The sequence below is a fragment of the Lissotriton helveticus genome, chromosome 10, assembly GCF_964261635.1.
Source record: "Lissotriton helveticus chromosome 10, aLisHel1.1, whole genome shotgun sequence".
In the NCBI taxonomy this organism is placed as follows: domain Eukaryota; kingdom Metazoa; phylum Chordata; class Amphibia; order Caudata; family Salamandridae; genus Lissotriton; species Lissotriton helveticus.
The window spans coordinates 819,287,276-819,307,622 of record NC_136071.1 but is presented as its reverse complement, the minus strand read 5'-3'; the positions used below and the strand labels follow the sequence as shown (position 1 = coordinate 819,307,622).

At 45.1% G+C, this 20,347-nt stretch overlaps 1 protein-coding gene across 2 annotated transcripts in view; it reads right to left on the bottom strand.

Annotated features, from left to right (window-relative positions):
• Positions 1-3,104: 3,104 nt before the first annotated feature.
• The window catches only part of MASTL (microtubule associated serine/threonine kinase like), a 293,083-nt gene continuing 275,840 nt past the window's right edge, over positions 3,105-20,347 (bottom strand). For both annotated transcript variants that reach the window (XM_078663403.1, XM_078663404.1), the window contains one exon: positions 3,105-5,121. In XM_078663403.1, coding sequence (XP_078519529.1) covers positions 4,964-5,121 — 158 coding nt within the window. In that variant the 3' untranslated portion in view covers positions 3,105-4,963. The remainder of the gene's footprint in view (positions 5,122-20,347) is intronic.

Sequence of the window (20,347 nt, the reverse complement as noted above, 5' to 3'; positions counted from 1 at the left end):
AATATCGATAGAAATTTGCCCTGACGAAGCTCCCACCGTTGGGGAGCGAAACGCGTTGGCTGTCCTGTGCACTTTGAAAAAAAGAAAATAAAAGAAAAATCTATTTTTGGAAAATTCTGGTTTCTTGCAATTTACTTTGCGATTGGTGCTGCCTCCACTTTTTCTTTAAACAGCTAAGCTAAGTGGTACTAGCATGATGCCCCACTTCCTCCTACAGAAGGTCCTTTGGTTCCCTGCTTAATCACCACCCCTTATCTCAGATTAAACACTTGGAAACCTTTCTCCCTTACAGCAAAGTGATTCAACATTACCAATATTTAAAACCAGAAGGAAGATAAATGCTAATGTACATCTGTCTTCCTTTTGCATAACGAGTTATGTACAGAAAGAAAAGAGAGATGGACAACCAGTTAGGATAATTTGATCAGATAGTCAGGGCTAATCACATTACAAGTCACAGAGGAAACAAAGTTGCCAGGACTCTGGTTATCAATGATCTATGCTGCTGACCCATAGTATGAGCTATTGTGTAAACCAAGAAAAGAAAATATAATGGTAATGCTCCATTCCTATGTTGACCTTCCTTTCACCCACCAAGGGAATGAGGTTATCAAGATGGTCATCTTTTCTCTAAATGCTATTCTCTTTTACCACTCCCCAAATAACTCTCTCAAATGTAGCTGTGGACTTTTCATTTTTTGGTTAGTGCAATAGCCTTCACAGATGCCCCCTAAGAAGTCTCGAAAAAACTAGAAAGTCCAAAACTGATGCAAGCACCGTTATAGTGCTATGGTACCCTCACTGAAGTCAAAGACAAGTGAAGAGGTCTTTGCTGCTTTGTTTCAGCACTACCACAATCTTTGTGTTTTGACAAGTGCAGTTTTGAAATGTGCAGATCCTGGGACCAGTGGACTGTGCCAAGTGGGTTCTCTCTTGCAGGAAGACGTACCTGGGTAGTTTACCACTTAATTTGCTCTGTAACATTCAAAATCAGCACCAATTAAAAAGGTTGAGTTTATCGGATGAGCTTCAAACAGAAGTGAAACATGATCTCAGGTAAACACCTTAGTAGCAATTATAATGTTTAAATGAGATTACCTCATTAAAAGTGGTTAGTATTCAACCATTGAATGAAGATTCTGAAAACTCTAATGAAAGATACAAAGGATTACACTGTTTGGACCTTAGTGAAGGCAAGCGCATTTTGAAAATTCGGCAATGACTGCTGTGTTTCGAAGCAGTGAGCAGCCAATGATTGAATTCTCAGCCCATGTTCTGATCCCACTTTTGCAGGTGAATGTTGGGACATGTGAACCCTGCACCCACTACACATTCTATATGGTGAAACTATTCAACTTTGCTTTTGCACCACCACTAGCACAGTGTTCTGGGTGTGACGAGACACCCTAAAGCCGATCAACTGTCACAGCTGGATCACTCAATAGCCACTGCTGTGGGTGGGTGCAACATTAAAGCTGGTTCACTCTCCTCAGTGATACAGACAATGGGATGCCATCAGTATTTCCACCCAGGGGAACGTTGTCAACCACAGTACAGCCTGCTCTTTTGCATACTTACAGCTGGAGTTCAAACTACACAAAAGTAATTCTTTGGACACGGTATTTAATCTCCATACATGAATAACCTAAATGGAAAACCAGATTTTAACCCATTGGATGCCATGCTGATGATGGGAGAAACAAGCACACCTAGTGAAATCCTACTTTATTGCTCACTTATGTTCAATACTACAGGCTTCTTTGTTGCTCTACTAGAGGGATGGGATGCAGACACGGGTTCCCTGAGGAAAGAACAGTGGTGTAATGCCTTGATGCATCCAAGATAAGCTGGTATATCAGCCAAACTCAGCCTGATTCGGTTCATACATCTCCACTGAGTTTATCTTACAAGGCAGATGCTCGGGTGCATTCCCAGTGACATCTCCCCAACATGCCTGAGATGTGGGGATGCAGATGGAGTTTATAAAACCTGCCACTGCAGAGCAATATAGTCCTGGTGAGGAGTGGCAGCTCAATATCTAACTTAGTCAGGCGGCGGGTGGAACTCATGCCTTAAATGGCCCTAGTAAGCATCTTAACAAACCTAGATGTGGTATCCTCAGGTTTTTCTGCATATCTACCTCATTGTATGTCACAAGGATACTGTATGTAACTGGCAAGCAGTGGAGCCTGATCTGCAGAGGTAAGACACAAAGTTTACACCACTGCATGCCTATTGAGGCACCAATATACGGGATGGGGCTGCTTATAAAAATACATCAAGTGTGTGTGTGTGTGTGTGGGGGGGGGTGGCGGAGATGAAGAGAGCAACTAGAGGACTCAACAACTTTTAAGCTAAAATGTTACAACCAAATAACAATTGATCGCAAGGTGCTCCACTGGTTTTTGGTCAGGAATACATCCACACTCAAAAAACGGTCATCGGCCCACAGATCTCTACATGGCCTTGTGCCACAATAGACCAAGGAAGCTCTTTAATGGTACCAGCATTTCAGACCTCAGAGATTGGCCTCTAGAAAACTACTGTTGCAAGCACCAAGAATTGAGTGAAAGACTGTTCCATACACAATGCACAAACCACTGTAACTTCTCATCTCTGTCCTAGAAACTCAAAGGGATTTTCCTAACAAGCAGGAAAAATATCGAGACCCACATCTTATAATGCGCTTATAGCAGACTAGAACTATAAGCTAAGGCTCATTTACGGCTTCTTGAATATTACGATGTCATGCTCCAAAGTGTTCAAATGCCTACGTTCTGTTCTTACACAGCACACTTAGTTTTTCCCCCATCCAATTCAAACTGTAAGATTGCGCTTCACCATATGGACTCAGCAACAAAGGACACCTCTTTCCTATATGCCATTTGTACTACTTGTACACATGCATAACATTACAATCTTTTCATACGGCTTGTATCTTGCGTACCAGCACTTTACAAACATAAATAAATGAAAACAAATTAAAAACAAAGCCACAACCCACAGGTCTACCTCAACACTACAGGGAAAAAACGAACAACTAGTTGGTTCACTGACTTTTACACGAAAACTAGCATGAGTCTCATTCAAAGAAAGACACCATATTTTTTCAAAGGTTTGGTGATTTATTGGAAACAAAAACCAGAACAGCAGCAGAACTAGTTTGTGGTTAGAGCATATGCACAGATACATAAAAAATGGTGTTTATGGTTACAGTTGTTTAATCTTATTTTCATATAAAACATGAATTGTACTCTCCTAAACTAAGAAAAGTAATCCAGATCTGTAAAGTGAATACCACAAAACTAGAATCGGGAACGTAAAAGAAACAAAAATGCAGCGTTGTTCATGTCTTTTTTTCAAACCAGAAAACATTGTATATTTAATAAAAGTTTAAAATGAATGGCGAACATGGCCTTAATCTACTTATTTGTCTGAGGAACAACTAGATCATGGAGGAAAGTTAAATCACAATGAAGAAGCCCTTCAGCTGCTCTCTATCAAATTAGATAGAGAGTAGTGTTAACCATTAAATCTCGAACTGGAAGACACAAAGAATGGTACAATAACACACTTCATCATCTGCACCAACCTTAGCACCACACTGAATATGAATAATCTAGGTGCCAGATTTCTCCATCTTGTAAGTTAAAAAAGCAGTGAGAATGACAAAATTACAATGATGCATCTTGTTCAAAGTCCTGCTACTGTGCCAAATTATCTACAAGTAAAACAGCCAGAACAGTTACGGTAAGACTGGATAAAAGTATGAACGTATGTTGGTTCCTACAGCATAAGGAGTGAAGTGGCAAGGAGGAGACACAAAAGCACTGTAGAAAGCACCTCGAATTCATGACCGATATGTACATACCTTACATGTTGTTTTATTTGTAAAAGAGTGCTTTATAGAAAATCTCATAACTCTAAGACCTTAAAGACATTTTGCTGTGTATAGGAAAGGGCGAGAGTGGCAGAAAAGTGGACATGAGACTGACAACTATCATAAAACTACGGAACAGATCCCATTTATTCAAATAACTTTTCTTCACTTGGTCTAAACATGGAAAATATACAATGTAAAGATGCCACAGAACACGCTTGTTTGTCTTCAGTTTAATCTTCTGTTGTAATCGTTGTATTTTTTGTTATGTCATGAGTTCCAGTGACTACTAAAACATTGCAAATGTGATTTTGTACATTGTTTTCAAATAGGAAAAAATAAGGTTTGTACTTTGAAGACATCAGTAGAACTGCCTACATTCCAATGAAATTACAATTATTGGGTAATTCGTAATTTCTTTTTTAAACGTGAGCACACACTAGCAACAAATCTGTGATTGAACACTGGTTGTAAGAAATGTCTCCAATAGACTATGCTGAGTCATCAAATACAGATGGTTCTCCTTACACAAACATTCAATTATTTATATGATTTAGCGACTATAATAAAAGCAAAATATTTACTTTTCTACTATATTAAAAATGACCTATACAATTATGAGTCAATCAGAACTGTACACACAAGAGCAGCAGAAGCTTAATTTCAAACAGCAAAGTCATGAGACAAACCAGTGTTTTTGTAACATTATTAAAGAATCAACGTTGTCTACAAAAATGAACATATATACAGATTTTGATACATATAAATACATAATATGACATTTGCAATAGGATAAATTACTTGATGAATGATATGTTCTCATAAAGTGCATTAGCTGAAATACCAAAATGTTCATTTTAATAAAATGTATTTTCTGGCATAAAGCCACTTCTAACCATTGTCTAAAGAAAAGTGCGTAGGTCGTTAAATTTGCATTGTTCAGGCGGCTTTGCAGATTTTCTCTGTTACAATTTAAAAGCACACTGATCACCAGAATAAAAAGAAACAAAATACATTTTATTAATACAACTGCCAGTGACAGATAAGCCAATCAGAAAAAGACCTGCAGCCAAATTGTTTCAGCTACAGACTAAAACCTGAGACTGTCAAATGCTGAGCATTGTTTCTAGCATCAAAATAAGTAGTGTCAGTTTCATCATCAGGCTGCGGAATAAAGGGCATTTGTTGGTTTTGTAGATTATTCCAGTCTAGGCCATCGAACAGTGGATGACGCTTCAATTCTAGAAACAAAACGCACAATAAATCCATGATAATCAAACCAATCATATGCTAAGCTTAGACTACAATAAGAGGATGCGAGAGAAGAAAAAATAAGTTACTTACCTTCGATAACTCCTTATCCGGTAGAGACAGGATATAGCCTCAGATTCCTTACTTTGGAATTCTCCCCAGGTGCCAGAATGGATCCAGAATTCTTCTTTTTTTTTTTTTTTACAGTATTACCTCTGCGCAGCAGTAAAGGGCGTGGAGCGATTCCGTCCTAAGTATACGATGTCGACAGCATCCATATAAACCATTCCCCGATGCGCTGATGCCAGTTTCTTCTGTGATTATTTTTCACATCAAAATTGCGGATCTACTTCTAGAAACTGCCTATGGAAACTGTGTGATAAAAAAAGAGACATCTTTGTGTCAAACAATTACTAAGTTTTAAAGAAAGGCATCAGAATGCCAAGAAAGGGATCTTGTAGATAACAAGACAAGCAGTTCAGAGAGTGGGAAGGACGGGTGGCTCAGTATGGAATCTGCAGCTAGATCCGGTCTCTACCAGATAAGGCGTTACTGAAAGTAAGTAAATTATTTATCTGATCGAGACATCCAGCCACAGATTCCTTACCTTAGAATTAGATACCAAAGCAACACCGTCCCTGGAGGAGGGTCCACGAAAGATACCTGAAAAGGATTAGCTGGTCCGCTATAGGATAAAGTGACCAGGCTGTCTAAAGAATATAGTTGAGTAAATGGAGACACTCCACCAGAAAGGCCTGTAGGAAGGCCTTGGTAGCTGAAGTCTGCAAGACAGTGAAAAGAATGTGGACAACATTACCCACAGCACAAGGATAAGAAAGGGTTGGAGAGAACACTTATAAAAACAATTATACTATATAGCCCTGTCGAACGTATTGAAACCATGACTGGACAAGTCTAAAGGATCAAGGAAAACAGCCCATATCACTGAGTTAGAGTTCCAGCTCTTGGTCGTTGGAATTAGTATGTGAGCTAACCCTATACTGAGAAACAGAGAAAAAGGGAATATTAGAGCACATCAATGATGGAGGGGGAGAGAAAACCAATCAATGCTGAAACAAAAGAGCAATCCGAGAAGAACAACTTTTGGTAGGGACCACCCTCAGTTGGAGAAAACTCTCCTAGAGAGAAGGTAACCCTCCGGAACTATGTAACGTAGAGGCCCATATGAGAAAGGAAAAAGAAATGCACAGGCAATAACCAAGTTAAGGGTGTACTACAAAACCAAGATAGGTGTAGTTACCAAAACAGATATGTACGCCCGGTGGAATAAGTTCAGCACAACTATTTATTTTTTATTATAAAGTTTTATATAGCGCGAACATGCCCAACGGGGTATCAGAGCACTTTACAGTACACGGTTATCACACGTTAGACATACAATCGGAAATCGCATACAATACAAAAGAGGTAGACATTGGTGTTTGGATATAATCGGTGGCAAATAGTCATCAGAAAGTTAAAGTTTTAGGATGTTAATTTGTTCATTAGAAACATTTTCGCTTCTTTTTTGAAGGCGGTAAAGGAGGAAATTCTGCGTACATCTGGGGGAAGGGTGTTCCAAATCTTTGGTGCAATACCTGAGAAAGCTCTGCACCCAGTTCTCTTTTTGTGGAAGGATTGAGGTTTTAGTAGTAGTGAGCTCAAACTTCGCGAATGTCTGCATCCTCCCGACCACTTTACCTTTTCTGCTAAGTAGCTGGGGGTGTTGCTATGTAGGGCTTTATGTGTCATGCAGGCGACCTTTAGTTGTATTCTCGCCTCGTAGGGTAGCCAGTTCAGAGACTTCAAGGCCGGGGTGATGTGGTTATTTCTTTTTATTCCGGAGACCAGCCTGGCCGCAGCGTTAAACGATACCCTGAGCAGTGCTAGCTTTTATTTTGGTAGACCGCATAGAGTGGTGCTTCCATAGTCCAGTCTTGGTAACACTGGAGCTTGTACTGACATTTTTAGATCAGTCTGTGGGAGGAAGGGTTTAAGTTTCCTTAGGATACTCAACTGATGATTGGCTACCTTGGTGGCATTGTAGATTTGCTCCTGCATATTTAAATGTTTGTTCAGGGTGACTCCCAGCGATTTTGCGGAGTCAATGATGTATGGGGCGCAATCAAAGGAAGTTAGATGCTTCAGCCATAAATCTATCTTGGGTGTGAAAGGGTGCACATGAAGAATGGCCACGCATGAGTGAGGCTCCTGCAAGCTTGGAATATTAATCCTTCAATTATCCTACAAAACTGACACCAATCCCGATGTAAACGCTCACGGGGGTCGGAATTGCGGAGCCCCGGACTCAGTAAAAGTTTGGCTGCATTCTGAGGTGCCAGGCCGATGGAAGAAACGATGAAGTGATTGACCGGGGGCTGCACTGGAGACTAGAACGCTGGAGGTCCGGACACTGAAAACTACTTTACCCCGCGGCTCCCCGCTGGACATGCAGGCCTCGTGGACGAGGACACCACAAGCGGGCCTACTCTGACGGTCTATCGCCACATACTCCCGAATGTGATACCAAGACGAGGAGAAGGGTCACCAACTGCCCTATACGACTGATAAACGGTACCTGCATTGCTGGAAACAGTGCGAAAACACAGCAATCCCGGAGGCCGAGGCGCGATTGGAGGCCACAGCGAGCTCCGCCGAGACGCCGCCGGACGCAGTGATAGCCGCTGCCACGCCGGAGGGTGTAGAAACGCCAGAGGCCATGTGACAGGGCGGCGGAGAATAGCGGGATGGGGGTTTCGCCAACTACCTCCCCCCGCCTGGCCACACGAGAGGAGGGTCGCAGAGGTGGCTGTGTTGTGTGCGCCGCGGCCCCTTGAAGGGCCCGCCCATCTCGTCTGCCATTACTGCCAGTACTGCCAGTACAGCGGGAATCACCCAGATCGGACTACAGGAGCGAAGGGTGCCGCAGCACTCTGTGGTGACTAACCCTTGCAGCTTACAGGCGGACACCCGATCGTCCGTGCTCCTCACAACAAGGCGGACTGGGGAACGGAATATCAAGTCGCGGCTCACCATATTGACTGCAGGCTGCGTGTGTAGCTGCCTCGCCGTGCTTGTGAGTACCTGCAACAAGGGAGCTCGGGGATCCGCTGTCTCCACCTCCCTCCGAAAAGGATAGATACCTGTTTTCTTGGGGCGAGGCCCACCCGGTACACTCGACCGCACTCAGTTGCCTCCCTCTCCCCCTGGGACTTGGCGAGAACAACCGCAGTTGTGGAGCAGGGCTGTAGAGCGAGGCTGGGCCTGATACTCTAAATACTGCAGGGGGGCAGAGCGTGATAAGACAGCGAATTTGAGGGGGGACGGCGGAGCCGGACCTAGACGCGCCAGCCCGACCCCCCCGGGATATCACACATTTAAACCGCGTTGAGGCAAATAACTACGTGAATGACTGTACACTCTGAAGGGGTGCCGTCTAATGAAGTGCTGCGCCCTTCTGCTCAATAATCCGTGAGCGCCTTCCGGACATAGAACATCGGATTACGCACCCGTCATCACTGAGTGGGAAACTGCTTAGCGAATAAGCAACAGATGACCACACCTCGACACTAATATCTCTTCTGCCTGCATGCCACGCTCCCTCCTCAGACAGGCTGCAGCGGCCACCGGTAGGGCACTGGCTACACTCATCTCCCTGCCTCTACGTTAACTGCATCACCGATACCACGGGCCCGTGTGATAGAATTTGAGGGGCTTCCAATATAGCGTACCCTAGAGCATCACCCGTCCAAACCTGAACGCCAAGGGCTCTAGTACTAACCCAACGATGGGCAAACCGGACAATCGTCAGGCAAAACTCACCTTTGAAGCCCCGTCTACAAAAAAAGGGCTGAAGCCGGCGTTGGAAGCTGGAAGATCCGGTGGTCCGCAGACACCGGAAACAGGCCCCGGACATGCCAATATTGACATACAGCAGTTGGTACAGGAGATGAGACAGGGCTTCGTTATTGTGGTGGACAAGGTGGATCGTATGTCCTCCAGAATGGATGCGATTGCACATAAATTGGACCTACATGACGAAAGGATCAAGGAAACGGAGCGACGGATCTCTGACAATACTGACACCACTGCCTCTCATACCACACAACTTGCACGTATGGACAATATTCTTCGAGTCATTGCCGCGAAGAACGAGGACTTGGAGGCCCGCAGCAGACGTAACAACATGCGCGTCACGGGCGTGCCGGAATCCACAAACACAGGGCGCACGGAAGATTATGTTGAAAAGCTACTCCTTTCTGCGATTGGGTCCGAAGTGTTCTCCAAGCAATTTATAGTAGAAAGGGCGCATCGCTCCTTGGGACCACGGCCTAAACCTGGGTCCCAGCCGCGGCCCAATATTGCAAGACTTCTCAACTACCGAGATCGAGATATGGCACTACGAGCAGCTCGCACCAACCAAAATCTATCTTATGAAGGAGTTCCCTTCTCAATTTATCCAGATTTTACACCAATAGTGCAAGAACAACGCCGGAAATTCCTGGAAGTAAAGAAAAAACGACGAGAAGCGCAGATCGACTACGCCTTATTGTACCCTGCGAAGCTGCGTGTGACATCAGGAAAAGCAGCAATTCTTTACTAACCCGCAACAAGTAAATGACTTTTTAAAAAATTTGCGCTGAGCACGCCGTGGAAATGGGGAGCGGAATGGAGCACAGTCAGAGGACGAACCAGAAAGAGATGACTAACACTGACTTGTTGGTAACTGCTACTTTGCAATGCCTTCCAGACTGTGACACTGCCTATACGAACCTAGAGGTGCCTGTGGCGTTGAGGACTGCTGCTGTATGACCAAGATACCGTGGACGGGTATTGGACAGTTGGTGGTAATGTATTCCAGGCACCACGTCGCTCCCTTGATTAAGCCCACCCCAGGGTAGATCAGGTTGAAGGGCAAAGGTGACGGGAGTGGGATATGTGCACATATAGATGTCCCCCAACGGGAATTCCCCAATGTTTATGTTTGGAGTACTAATGTTACTGGGGGGTTTAACAACTGTTATGGGAGGGGGGTGGGAGGGATATGCTGGCAAGTTGGGGAAGCTTCAGTGGCAAGGGGGTGGGGAACTGGGCACTTTGAGAACCAATTTAATACATGCTGTTACGGGAGGTTTTACGACAGCTCCACCAGATGGTTATGATCGTAATTGGGCTGCTCCTGGACAGGGAGTAATTCTGGAACAACTGATGGGAAGAAGGAAGGGAGGGTTTGTTAACAAGGTGCATTTAAGACACACACACTGGATGGTCGGATACTACTGCAATTGCTACGATTCATGGATGCCGAGGCACAATCAGGGCTACATTATGTCACCAATAGAAATTACATGGCACACCATAGTTAGATGGTTTACCTATCTGAATAAGACTCACAACCAGCGATACCAATGTACACCAAACTACACGTGACACGCACTGACTTAAACCTTCTCAAATGGAATGTGCGGGGACTTGGGGATCCGCGGAAGCGACGACAAGTATTGTCATATCTAGACTGTCATGCTAAACATATCGCTTTCTTACAGGAAACACATTTCATACCTCGCACGGGACACACCTTTGCCTCTAGATGGGCGGCTAATGCGGTCTTTTCCTCTTACTCCACATACGCTAGAGGAACGGCGATTCTTATTTAAAAGGGCACACCGTTTACCTTGATAGGTGACAGGCAAGACACTCAGGGACGATATAGTGTGATGTGGGGGAGATTGGGGCATATGGCGGTCACTATGGTGTGCTGCTATGGTCCCAATATAGATGACCCTCAATTTTTCACTGAGCTATGGGCCACTATTATTGGCACAGGCCCTGATCACATAATTTGGGGCGGAGATTTTAATGTGACACTCGTACCAACCATCGATAGGTCACACCCAGCCCCCATCACTACACTAGAGCAAGGACTGCACTGCATGAGATATTCACGGAATATAGCCTGATTGATACATGGCGACACCTTCATGCCACTACTCGAGAAGGGACTCATTTCACTGCACAGGCACAATCTTGGGCAAGGCTTGATTATGTGTTTATATCTCCGCGACTCTGCCATGCACTCGTAGGGGCACAGCACTTGGCTAGGACTTACTCAGACCACTCACCTGTGAAGATAACATTGAGGGCGGAGGACCTTGGGCCGCCGAGGTCCACCTGGCGTCTGCAACCTAACATGCTGTTAGATGCCGTCTTTCAGAATGAGTTGAGGGAAGAGTTTTAAGACTTCTTTGCACGCAATAAGGATTCAGTACACGATGTTGAAACTATTTGGGACGCCTTTAAGGTAACACTACGAGGGATATGCATAGCAAAAGGGTCAGGAGTACTTAAAAGCATACAGACAAGATTAAATAATCTAAAAAAACGGAATTTAAGACACTAAAGGGCTCCCTGGCAAATGGTCCAGATGGACTAACATTATCAAACCTCCGAGAAAAACTTACAGAATACAATGAAGAGGCTAATAGAGAGGTCAAGTTTAGAGGGCGGCATTGGGCTGCTCGCCGATATGGCGAAGGGGAAAGACCTGGGAAAGCGCTTGCTGCGACAGTCAGATTAATGAGGCAACCAAATATTATACTTGAAATTGACGGTTCAGATGGACTGGTATATAGAGACACGGCACAAATTCTAAATACCTTTGTTGCGTATTATACAGTTTTTTACACTACCACAAGGGCTGATGAGCTCAATCTCCACGACTATTTGGAGGACGTCTCCTTAGGTTGGCTGAGTGACGCACAGAGGTCTTTTCTAAATGCTCAGTTTGAAGTAGACGAAGTACGCGATGCTATAATGAATATGCAATCGGGCAAGGCCACTGGATCGGATGGAATCCCAGTAGAATTTTACAAAACTTACATTGAATTCATGGCCCCGATATTGCGGGAAGTGTATGAGGATGCGCTGGAGGTAGGACATCTCCCCCTTCCATGCGCATTGCGCTTATCACGTCCTTACTAAAGCCAGGAAAACCGGCAAGTAGATGCGACTCATATAGGCCCCTGTCGCTGTTAAATTGTGACGTGAAGATACTGGCCAAACTCATTGCTACCTGTATCAATCTGCTTCTCCCTAATCTGATTTTACCCGATCAATCGGGGTTTGTCCCGGGCAGGGCAACATCTCATAATTTAAGTACCTTCTTTACGATTATGAATAACGTTCACGAGGACTTGCCCATGGCCACTATATTCTTAGATGCCACCAAAGCCTTCCATTCCCTGGAGTGGGACTATGTGTTCAAGGTAATGGAACGCATGGGGTTCCCGATCCTCTTCTTGTCCTGGATTAAACTGCTGTACACCTCACCAGTGGCTAAAGTAATCGTTAATGGGAGACTTTCCACAGAGTTTCCCCATCTCACGAGGCATGAGACAAGGCTGCCCCTTGTCGCCCTTGCTCTTTGCAATTGCCACTGAGCCCCTAGCTGCAAAGCTGCGACAACATCATAAAGATAAAGCGTTGCAATGTAACCAGCGACAGATTTTGATATCTATGTATGCAGGCGATATCACATTGTATATTCGAGATCCCAGCCATAACCTGAACCCCATACTCAGAGAATTTGTCCGGTTTGGCAGGCTCTCTGGCATACAGATTAACTGGAGTAAGTCGTGTCTATTTCCCCTGACAACATCCACGTTGAAATTTGCTTGGGATTACCCCATTGCATGGTGTGAGGAGGATTTTAGATACTTGGGTATCCGCGTAACAAAAGACAGAGATGAATTACTTCGGCTAAATTATGGCACGACCATGTCCCGTATATCCGATAATATCACAAGGTGGATTGCGCTGCCGCTGTCGATGGCTGGCAGAGCATCTTTAATAAAAATGGTGATTTTACCACAATTGCTCTATCTTTTCCTGGATACACCGTTCTACCCTGGACGGTACTTCTTCCACCAGCTTCGGTCAGAACTCACTCGGTTGGTGTGGGGAGGGAAGACGGCTCGCTTAAAATGGGATACCCTTGTTCGGCCGTACAATCAAGGTGGATTTGGTATTCCTGATTTCGAAATGTATTATTACTCTGCTCAAGCACACTATGCCTATTTCTGGATATACCAACCTAGGTATATGCCACAAGTGGCAGCAGAACACTGGCTTGCTCATCCAATCCCAATAGAAGGAGCATTATACACCCCCTCCCAAGGGAGAGACCGGGCGCCATCAACGGTTATGAGCACTGTCAATGCATGGGCTCGATTAGGAGTCATGCGAAACGCGTCTATGATATATTCACCGTTATTACCGCTCACCTATCATCCGGACATGCCCCTGTTACAGGAGACTATCTTCCACAAACTCACTAAACGCTTCCGCATCACAACCTGGGGGGACTTATATCATTCAGGGTCATTCCGTGCGTTGGACCATCGATGTGCTGGCGCACGTCCGTCTCCCTCGACACCTTCCTTTATATTCGACTGCGTCAGGGACTGAAATCGATTACACCAGACTTTCCTAATGAACCCGAAGTCTTTGCACCACTACACCGTATACTTCAGAACGAAACTCCTAAAAAACTAGTCTCGACAATTTACCGAACGGTGCACATGTTGAAAGATAGGCAGCCACTTGCGGCTAAGGCAAAATGGGAACACGAACTGGGTGCTGAGCTCATGGATAGGCAATGGGAATTCTGCCTACAGCAAACTGAACGCGTCTCGTCAAGCAGCAAATTTAGGATAATACACCACAAGTTTATACATAGGCTATACTACACTCCGGCTCGCATGCACAGGTTTCACCTACGTGACAATTACACCTGCGATAGATGTCACGCGCCGGGGGGGCCGACTTCTTTCACCTGGCGTGGGAGAGCGAGGGTGTGCAAACCTATTGGCGCCAGGTGTTTGAGGCGATATCCAAGATGATACATTCAGTAGTGGAACCCTCCCCAATCCTTGCCCTGTTAGGATACGTAGAACCGATACAGGCAGCACATCGTAAATTCATTGCATTGGCATTCCTTGTGGCTAAAAGAAGAGTAGCATGTAGGTGGGGAAGAGGCAGAGCCCCCAAATTTAAGGCTTGGCTACAAGATCTTACATATTGTCAGGAACAGATTGCTACTTATGCTGAGCTATTGCCGATATCCTCAAGGCCGGCTGATATTTGGGCTCCACTGCAGTGCTATCTACTAGAGAGCGGCGACCCTGACACCGCGGAGACACCTCACGAATCACGATCATAATGCCTCCATGTAGCAGCTCACTACACATCCTCGTACGAGACACACTACAGCGCAGTTAGGAATTAGGTGCAGGATTGGGGAGTGGCCGCTTGTTAACATACTACAAGATGCGATGATTGGCCTGCAGGACTCGGACTGCAGGGGTTGCACGCTTATTACCTGGGGCCTCTTTAAGCATGTGTGAATACTCACTCTTATAATGAACTGAATTGAACGCTTGTAGTAATGCTTAGATTTGTTGAATTGCTGCATTTATGTAACTGTACGGCCCGCAAACTAGGGGGGGGGGGGAGGCCTTTTGTGCTAATTGTGAGATTATATTGCTATGTCTTTCTTGCCATGATGATGTGCCCGGCTACATGTACGAATTAATGGCTATGAGCTGTGCTGTGTCTATATGAATGCACCTTACCTGTTTATCTCATTGACAAAACCTGAAAATAAAGTTAAAAAAATAAAGAAAGTCTATCTTGGGTGTGTGATTGGGAGGGGAGATGAGGAGGAATTCAGCTTTCTTGGTGTTGAGCATGAGATGGTTGCCATTGAGACAACTTTGGGTATTATGAGGAATGGCGTTGAGGGAGATGAAGTCATCTGGTGAGGAGATTTTCATATATAGTTGCGTGTCATCCACGTATAAGCGATATAGAATCTTTTCATAAATCAGCGCATTAGCAAGGGGTTCCATTAGTAGATTAAAAAGGATTGGTGATAGTGCTGATCCCTGTGGAACTCCTAGGGTAACCATGGATGGGTGAGAGAATGATTGTTTCATCTTGATTTTTTGGGTTCTGTTGCTTAGGAAGAAGGTGAACCATTGTAACACTGGACCAGTTAGGCCCATCCTTCGTTCAAGTAGGGACAGTAGAGTGTTGTGTTTAACCGCGTCGAAAGCGGAAGATAGGTCAAGAAGTATCAATAGGCACGATTCATTATGGTTTAACATTTTAAGGATGTTATCCATTAGGTGGGTGAGTGCTGATTCAATACTGTGGCCTCGACGGAAGCCGGATTGGTGTTTATCTAAGAGGTAGAAGTTCTCGATATGGTTGCAAACTTGAATTTGTACACATTTTTCCAATAGTTTCGCAAGAGTGGGGATGTTGGATATAAGGCGATAGTTGTTGAGGTCTGTGTAGCGGGGATTGGCTTTCTTTAGTATAGGTGTGACCTGCCCTATTTTAAGGCAGTCGGGTATGGAGCCTTGCCTCAGAGAGGCGTTAACAATTTTTGCCCTTTGGGGTAGAATAGAGGTCTTTATCATTTTGAATACAGATCGGGGTAGGGGATCAGAGAAATGATTGGCAGGGTTGATCGCTAGCAGGGTGCTATAGATTTCGTGTTTCGGGATGGGTGAGGAGTGCCAGTTGGCATTGTTTTTTGGAGCTTCGATCAGAAAGCTAAAAAGGTCCTTGCTCTGTGTGTAAAGAATAGACTCATGGTCAGTAGTTTTTTGGAGGTCTTTCTTGAATTGAATGTCATTTTCAATGGTTCTAGTCTTTTCTAGGAAGAATTTTGCAAGCTCGTCGCAGTTAGTGGTTGCCCGGTCGCTTAGCTCCACCTTTTTTGGAGAGTTACGCGATTGTTGTTTTATGATTTCAAATAGTTTTTGGGACGGTTAATGGCTTGGCTCAGAAGTGTTTTGAAGAAGTCTGCTTTAGCTTTTAAGATTTTTCTGTTGTAAGTATTTCTCAGTGCTCTAAGTTGGTATAGGTGATCAGTGGAGGGTGCTGATTTCCATGTTCACTCAGCTAGTGGAGACGGTCTTTTCTTGGAGGGGCACTGTGGTAGCAAGGATTTCAAGCATAATGGCACTGTAAAAGTCTGTGAGACCATGGAAGTCAGCCATGTCTGTTGAAGGGATCAGGGCAGAATTGCATTGAGATACCAAGGCATTGGGACTAATATTTTGGATATTCCTTTTCCATGGTTTTGTTTTTGTATGTTGGCTTTGTTTTGGGGTTAACTCACTGTTGATGGAGAAGAAGATGCTGTAGTGATCAGTTCAGTCACTTGGGGTGATGGATTCTAGTGATATAGTGTTTGTTTTCTCTATGATGAGGTCTAATGTCTCCCCCTTGTTGTGGCTTGGGCTGTCACAGAATTGGGACAGATCCTGGTCTGACAGAAAGGATTTGAGACTGCTTACAACATTATCGCCAGTATTGTTCCAATGGAGATTGAAGTCTCCCAGTTGTTGGCTGTAATGACTTTCATTAGTACATCAATGAACTTCAGATTGTCACCCAGGGGGGTGGTATATTATGTGAAGTTTGCAGATGATGCCCTTGTCATCAGAGATGTTGGTGCAGAGATATTCACAGGAGGATAAGGAGATGGAGTCTGCTTGATTAACTGTGATTGTGTTTTGATTGATGCAGGCTAACCCACCTCTGGGTTTCACAGTTCTATCCAGGCGAAATATATCATGACTAGGGAGGCCAGTAGGTCAAGGATGGGAGCAGAGGAACTATTTAGCTATGTTTCGGTGAGGATGATGATATTTAGATCATTTGAGAGGATGAAATCATAAATGACTGCAGCATGTTTGTTAGCCGATCTGCAATTGATTAGTGCACCCGTTAGTGAGTGAAGGTAGACTGCATTAAGTGGACCTTTGTGAGGTTTTCCCTAATTATGGATCCGTAGTTTTGAGTGGGTTCTCTGTAGGGGTTGGGTCGGATGGATTGGATAGTGCCACCTATAGACTTACTGCTGTCATTATGGCTGGTATATGATATGAGAAAGTCATGCAAGTCATTGTCAGATAGTCCATCCATTGCCCTCGTAGGACAATCCGGGTCATTAGGTGCGGGTATTTTACTCCGTTTTGTATAGTCTGGGTGTGGATTCGCGGTGAAGTATCTGCTGGTTTGCTGACTATTTCGGTTCAGGGTGGCACTAGTTGCTATATTAGAGTTTAGGGGTTCATTGGTGATTGATGATAGATTTTGCATTTAGTCCTTGAGATGTGCTAGGCCTATGGATAACTTGTTGAATCGAGCGGTCCAGTCATGGTTAGGACACTTAGTTAAGTGTGTGGGCGTGTGTTCCCTTACAGTGGTAGGTACTTCAGTATGGCCTAGTTGCTTTGAGATCTGGATATCAAGTTGGGTAGGGATATCATTATTAGTTTTTGATGGGATTAGTTGAGTAAGGAGGGTTGGTGGTGGGTGGAATCAGTGTTGACTGGGAAGCTAGCAACTTCAGCAGTACTGATTGAGATAGAGGAATGGGAGGAACCAAAAGGTGAAAGCCTGCAATAAGACTAACAACTTGCAATCGCTCAGGGTAGCATTCAAACCCATTGTTCTTTTGGCCACCATACCACCTCAGATAAGACCCAGCCAAATCAGTCCCTGAACCAAAACAAAAGCAACACAAGACTGATTTCACCTTGCACAGGACCCACTTCTGGGCATATTCTAGCCTCTTAGAAAGGTACATCAAACATACAAAAGGTGATGGGAGAAACACTTGCAATAAGTCTAACCACGGACTATCAATCAGGCACGCATTCCAACCCATCGTTCTTTTGCCCACCATGCTACTTCAGTTTTGGCCCAGCTATTTAGAAATCAGTAATTTCTCCTCATGCTCAAGATTAGCAGATATGAGGGGGACGAGATTTTGAAGGACACAGAAAGCGATATTACAGATACAGATTACAAACCAAAGGGGATCACCAACTAGAAATCTGTCTACCTGTAGTGAGACAGATTAAACTCGGATGTACTTTCTGTGATGTCCGTGACTGATCTGATACATACCATACAGATTCCTGAAGAAATCAAGAGAAAACACTATATGAAGGAACCAAGGCTGGGTTTTAAAGCAAAGTATTGAAGGGAAGGCAACCGATCCTACTTACACTGAGGTAGGGGGGGAATTCAGTTAAGGACATAACATATTAGGGTTAGGATGTTTAGTTCACAAAGCTAGGGGTCTTTCGATGAGGACAGGATGGAAATTTACTCTGGGAATTTTGTGAACAGATGCACAACACGTAGCTCTATAGCTTGAGGTAGACAACTCCTTCAATGTGATAACCTAGAATGTTAAAATCCTTGAGGACAGGATTACGAGAGGAGTAGTTGTTCAGAAGATAAAATCCTGCCATACTTTTACTACTACAGACCGAGATAATTGTCTCTGAATGCAAGTTCCGGGAGAGGGGAAAATACATCAATGGTGCACTCCGGTTTCTCCAAGAGTTCACAGACAGAAATCAAAATAGACAAAATATGTCCCTCCCCCTTTTGTAGTCCATCATAACTGTCCCAATCCAAGTGGATAATATGTAGGTGTGGCATAGAACATGCGTTCGAACTTGCTGCACTCTTTAATGTTTACTCTGCATCACACCTTTAGGCAGCCACCCTGAATCAAATCAAACCTTTACTGCTAGGAAAACCAGCAGACAAACATCATAGGGGAGGATTTCAATGATTTAATGGCAACTAATAATAAAAAGGTCAGTGGGAGGGGAGGATACCCAAGCAATCCCTCACACTTGGCAAACTACTTAAGAGCCCTGGGACAGACAGATAGTTTGGTTGAAGGTAATGGTTTGGTTGAAGGTAGGAATAGGACTCCGTCAATAGTACTATTTCTTAACTGACTAAGCAAGAGAGAAGAGGAGGTGAGATTGGAAGTGGGTGATAACAGATAGGGAGAGCAGGATTATAACCTCAGATTAACCCCTTGACTGCTGGAGCTATTCCCCTGCTGTGCTGGGGGGCGCGCACAGCGCCCCGGTGCTCATGAAGAGGTCAGCTCGTCATGAGCCACGGCGCTCATGTGCTCATGACGAGCTGAGCTCGTCACGACCACGCCCGTTTAATGGAACGCTCAGCAGAGATGGGGAATTATCCCCGCGTGTTAGCGTTCCACGGGCCATGACGAGCTGAGCTCGTCATGAGCACCGTGGCTCATGACGAGCTGACCTCGTCATGAGCATGGGAGGGGCTAAGGAGCAGCACATTCCTTCACAAATTATTACTTGTACTGTACCCAGCAAAAGAGACCGGTGGAGCCTTTGAACTTGGTGCCTTTCTCACCAATATGCTCCTCATGAGGTTGACAGCACTTGTTTGGAATGACTTTGAAAATTACTTAACAATTGAAGAGGTGCCAAGGGCCATTCAACAGATACAAAGCGGTAGTGTTCTGGGAACTGTTTAAACTCCTGGCCCCCATAGGTATGACGCCACTAACTTTAAATATGTTTCATGGACATGGTTGAAACAGGAGAACTGCCCCTAGACCTCCGACACATCACCATCATCCTCATACCAGCAAATTTTACTCCTCAATGTAGGATGAAAGTACTTGTCAAATTACTTGTGAATAGAATATAGAGAATCTTAGCAACATTTATCAATCAGGACCAATGAGACTTTATGCCATTGAGGTCTACTACGATAAACTTGCATAGACTAGATGAGGGAATTTGCGCAAGACAGCAAAAAGGCATCTGAGGGGGCGTGGCTTCGGAGGCGATGAGTTGAGACGTGCCTCTAGAGAGCTCCGGTGCCCCGCTGCTTGTATAGGCAATCTTTGGCGGAGTTTAAGGGCTGAGCAGTGTCCCCGTAAGAGGTTGGGATCCCTGGACGGTGGGGGTTCGCACGGAGTGCAGAGAACGACTGTTTACCCTGCACGGAGAGCTGGTAGCGCTCGGCGGAGCCCCGGTGAGCGCCTGAGCCCACCATTTTGACTTGCTTGACGGCCAGGCGAGAAGAGGCGGGCACCGGGGTGTGGAGTTGCCGGTGTGAGCTCCGGGGAGCCCGACGGTGCCAGGAGCAAGTCGCGAGGCCCGGCGTGGCCCACAGACGCCTCGGCCCGCGGAGGCCTCGGGGCTGGACGGGTGAGCGGGCCCGGCGCTGCGAACCCCCCCCTGAGACGGCTCGGCCGCCCCGGGGGGAGGGGCTCCCGACCGGACTGTTGGTGGCCTGCCTGGAGACTGAGGTGAGGCGAGGACGAGAGGAGTGCTGCCC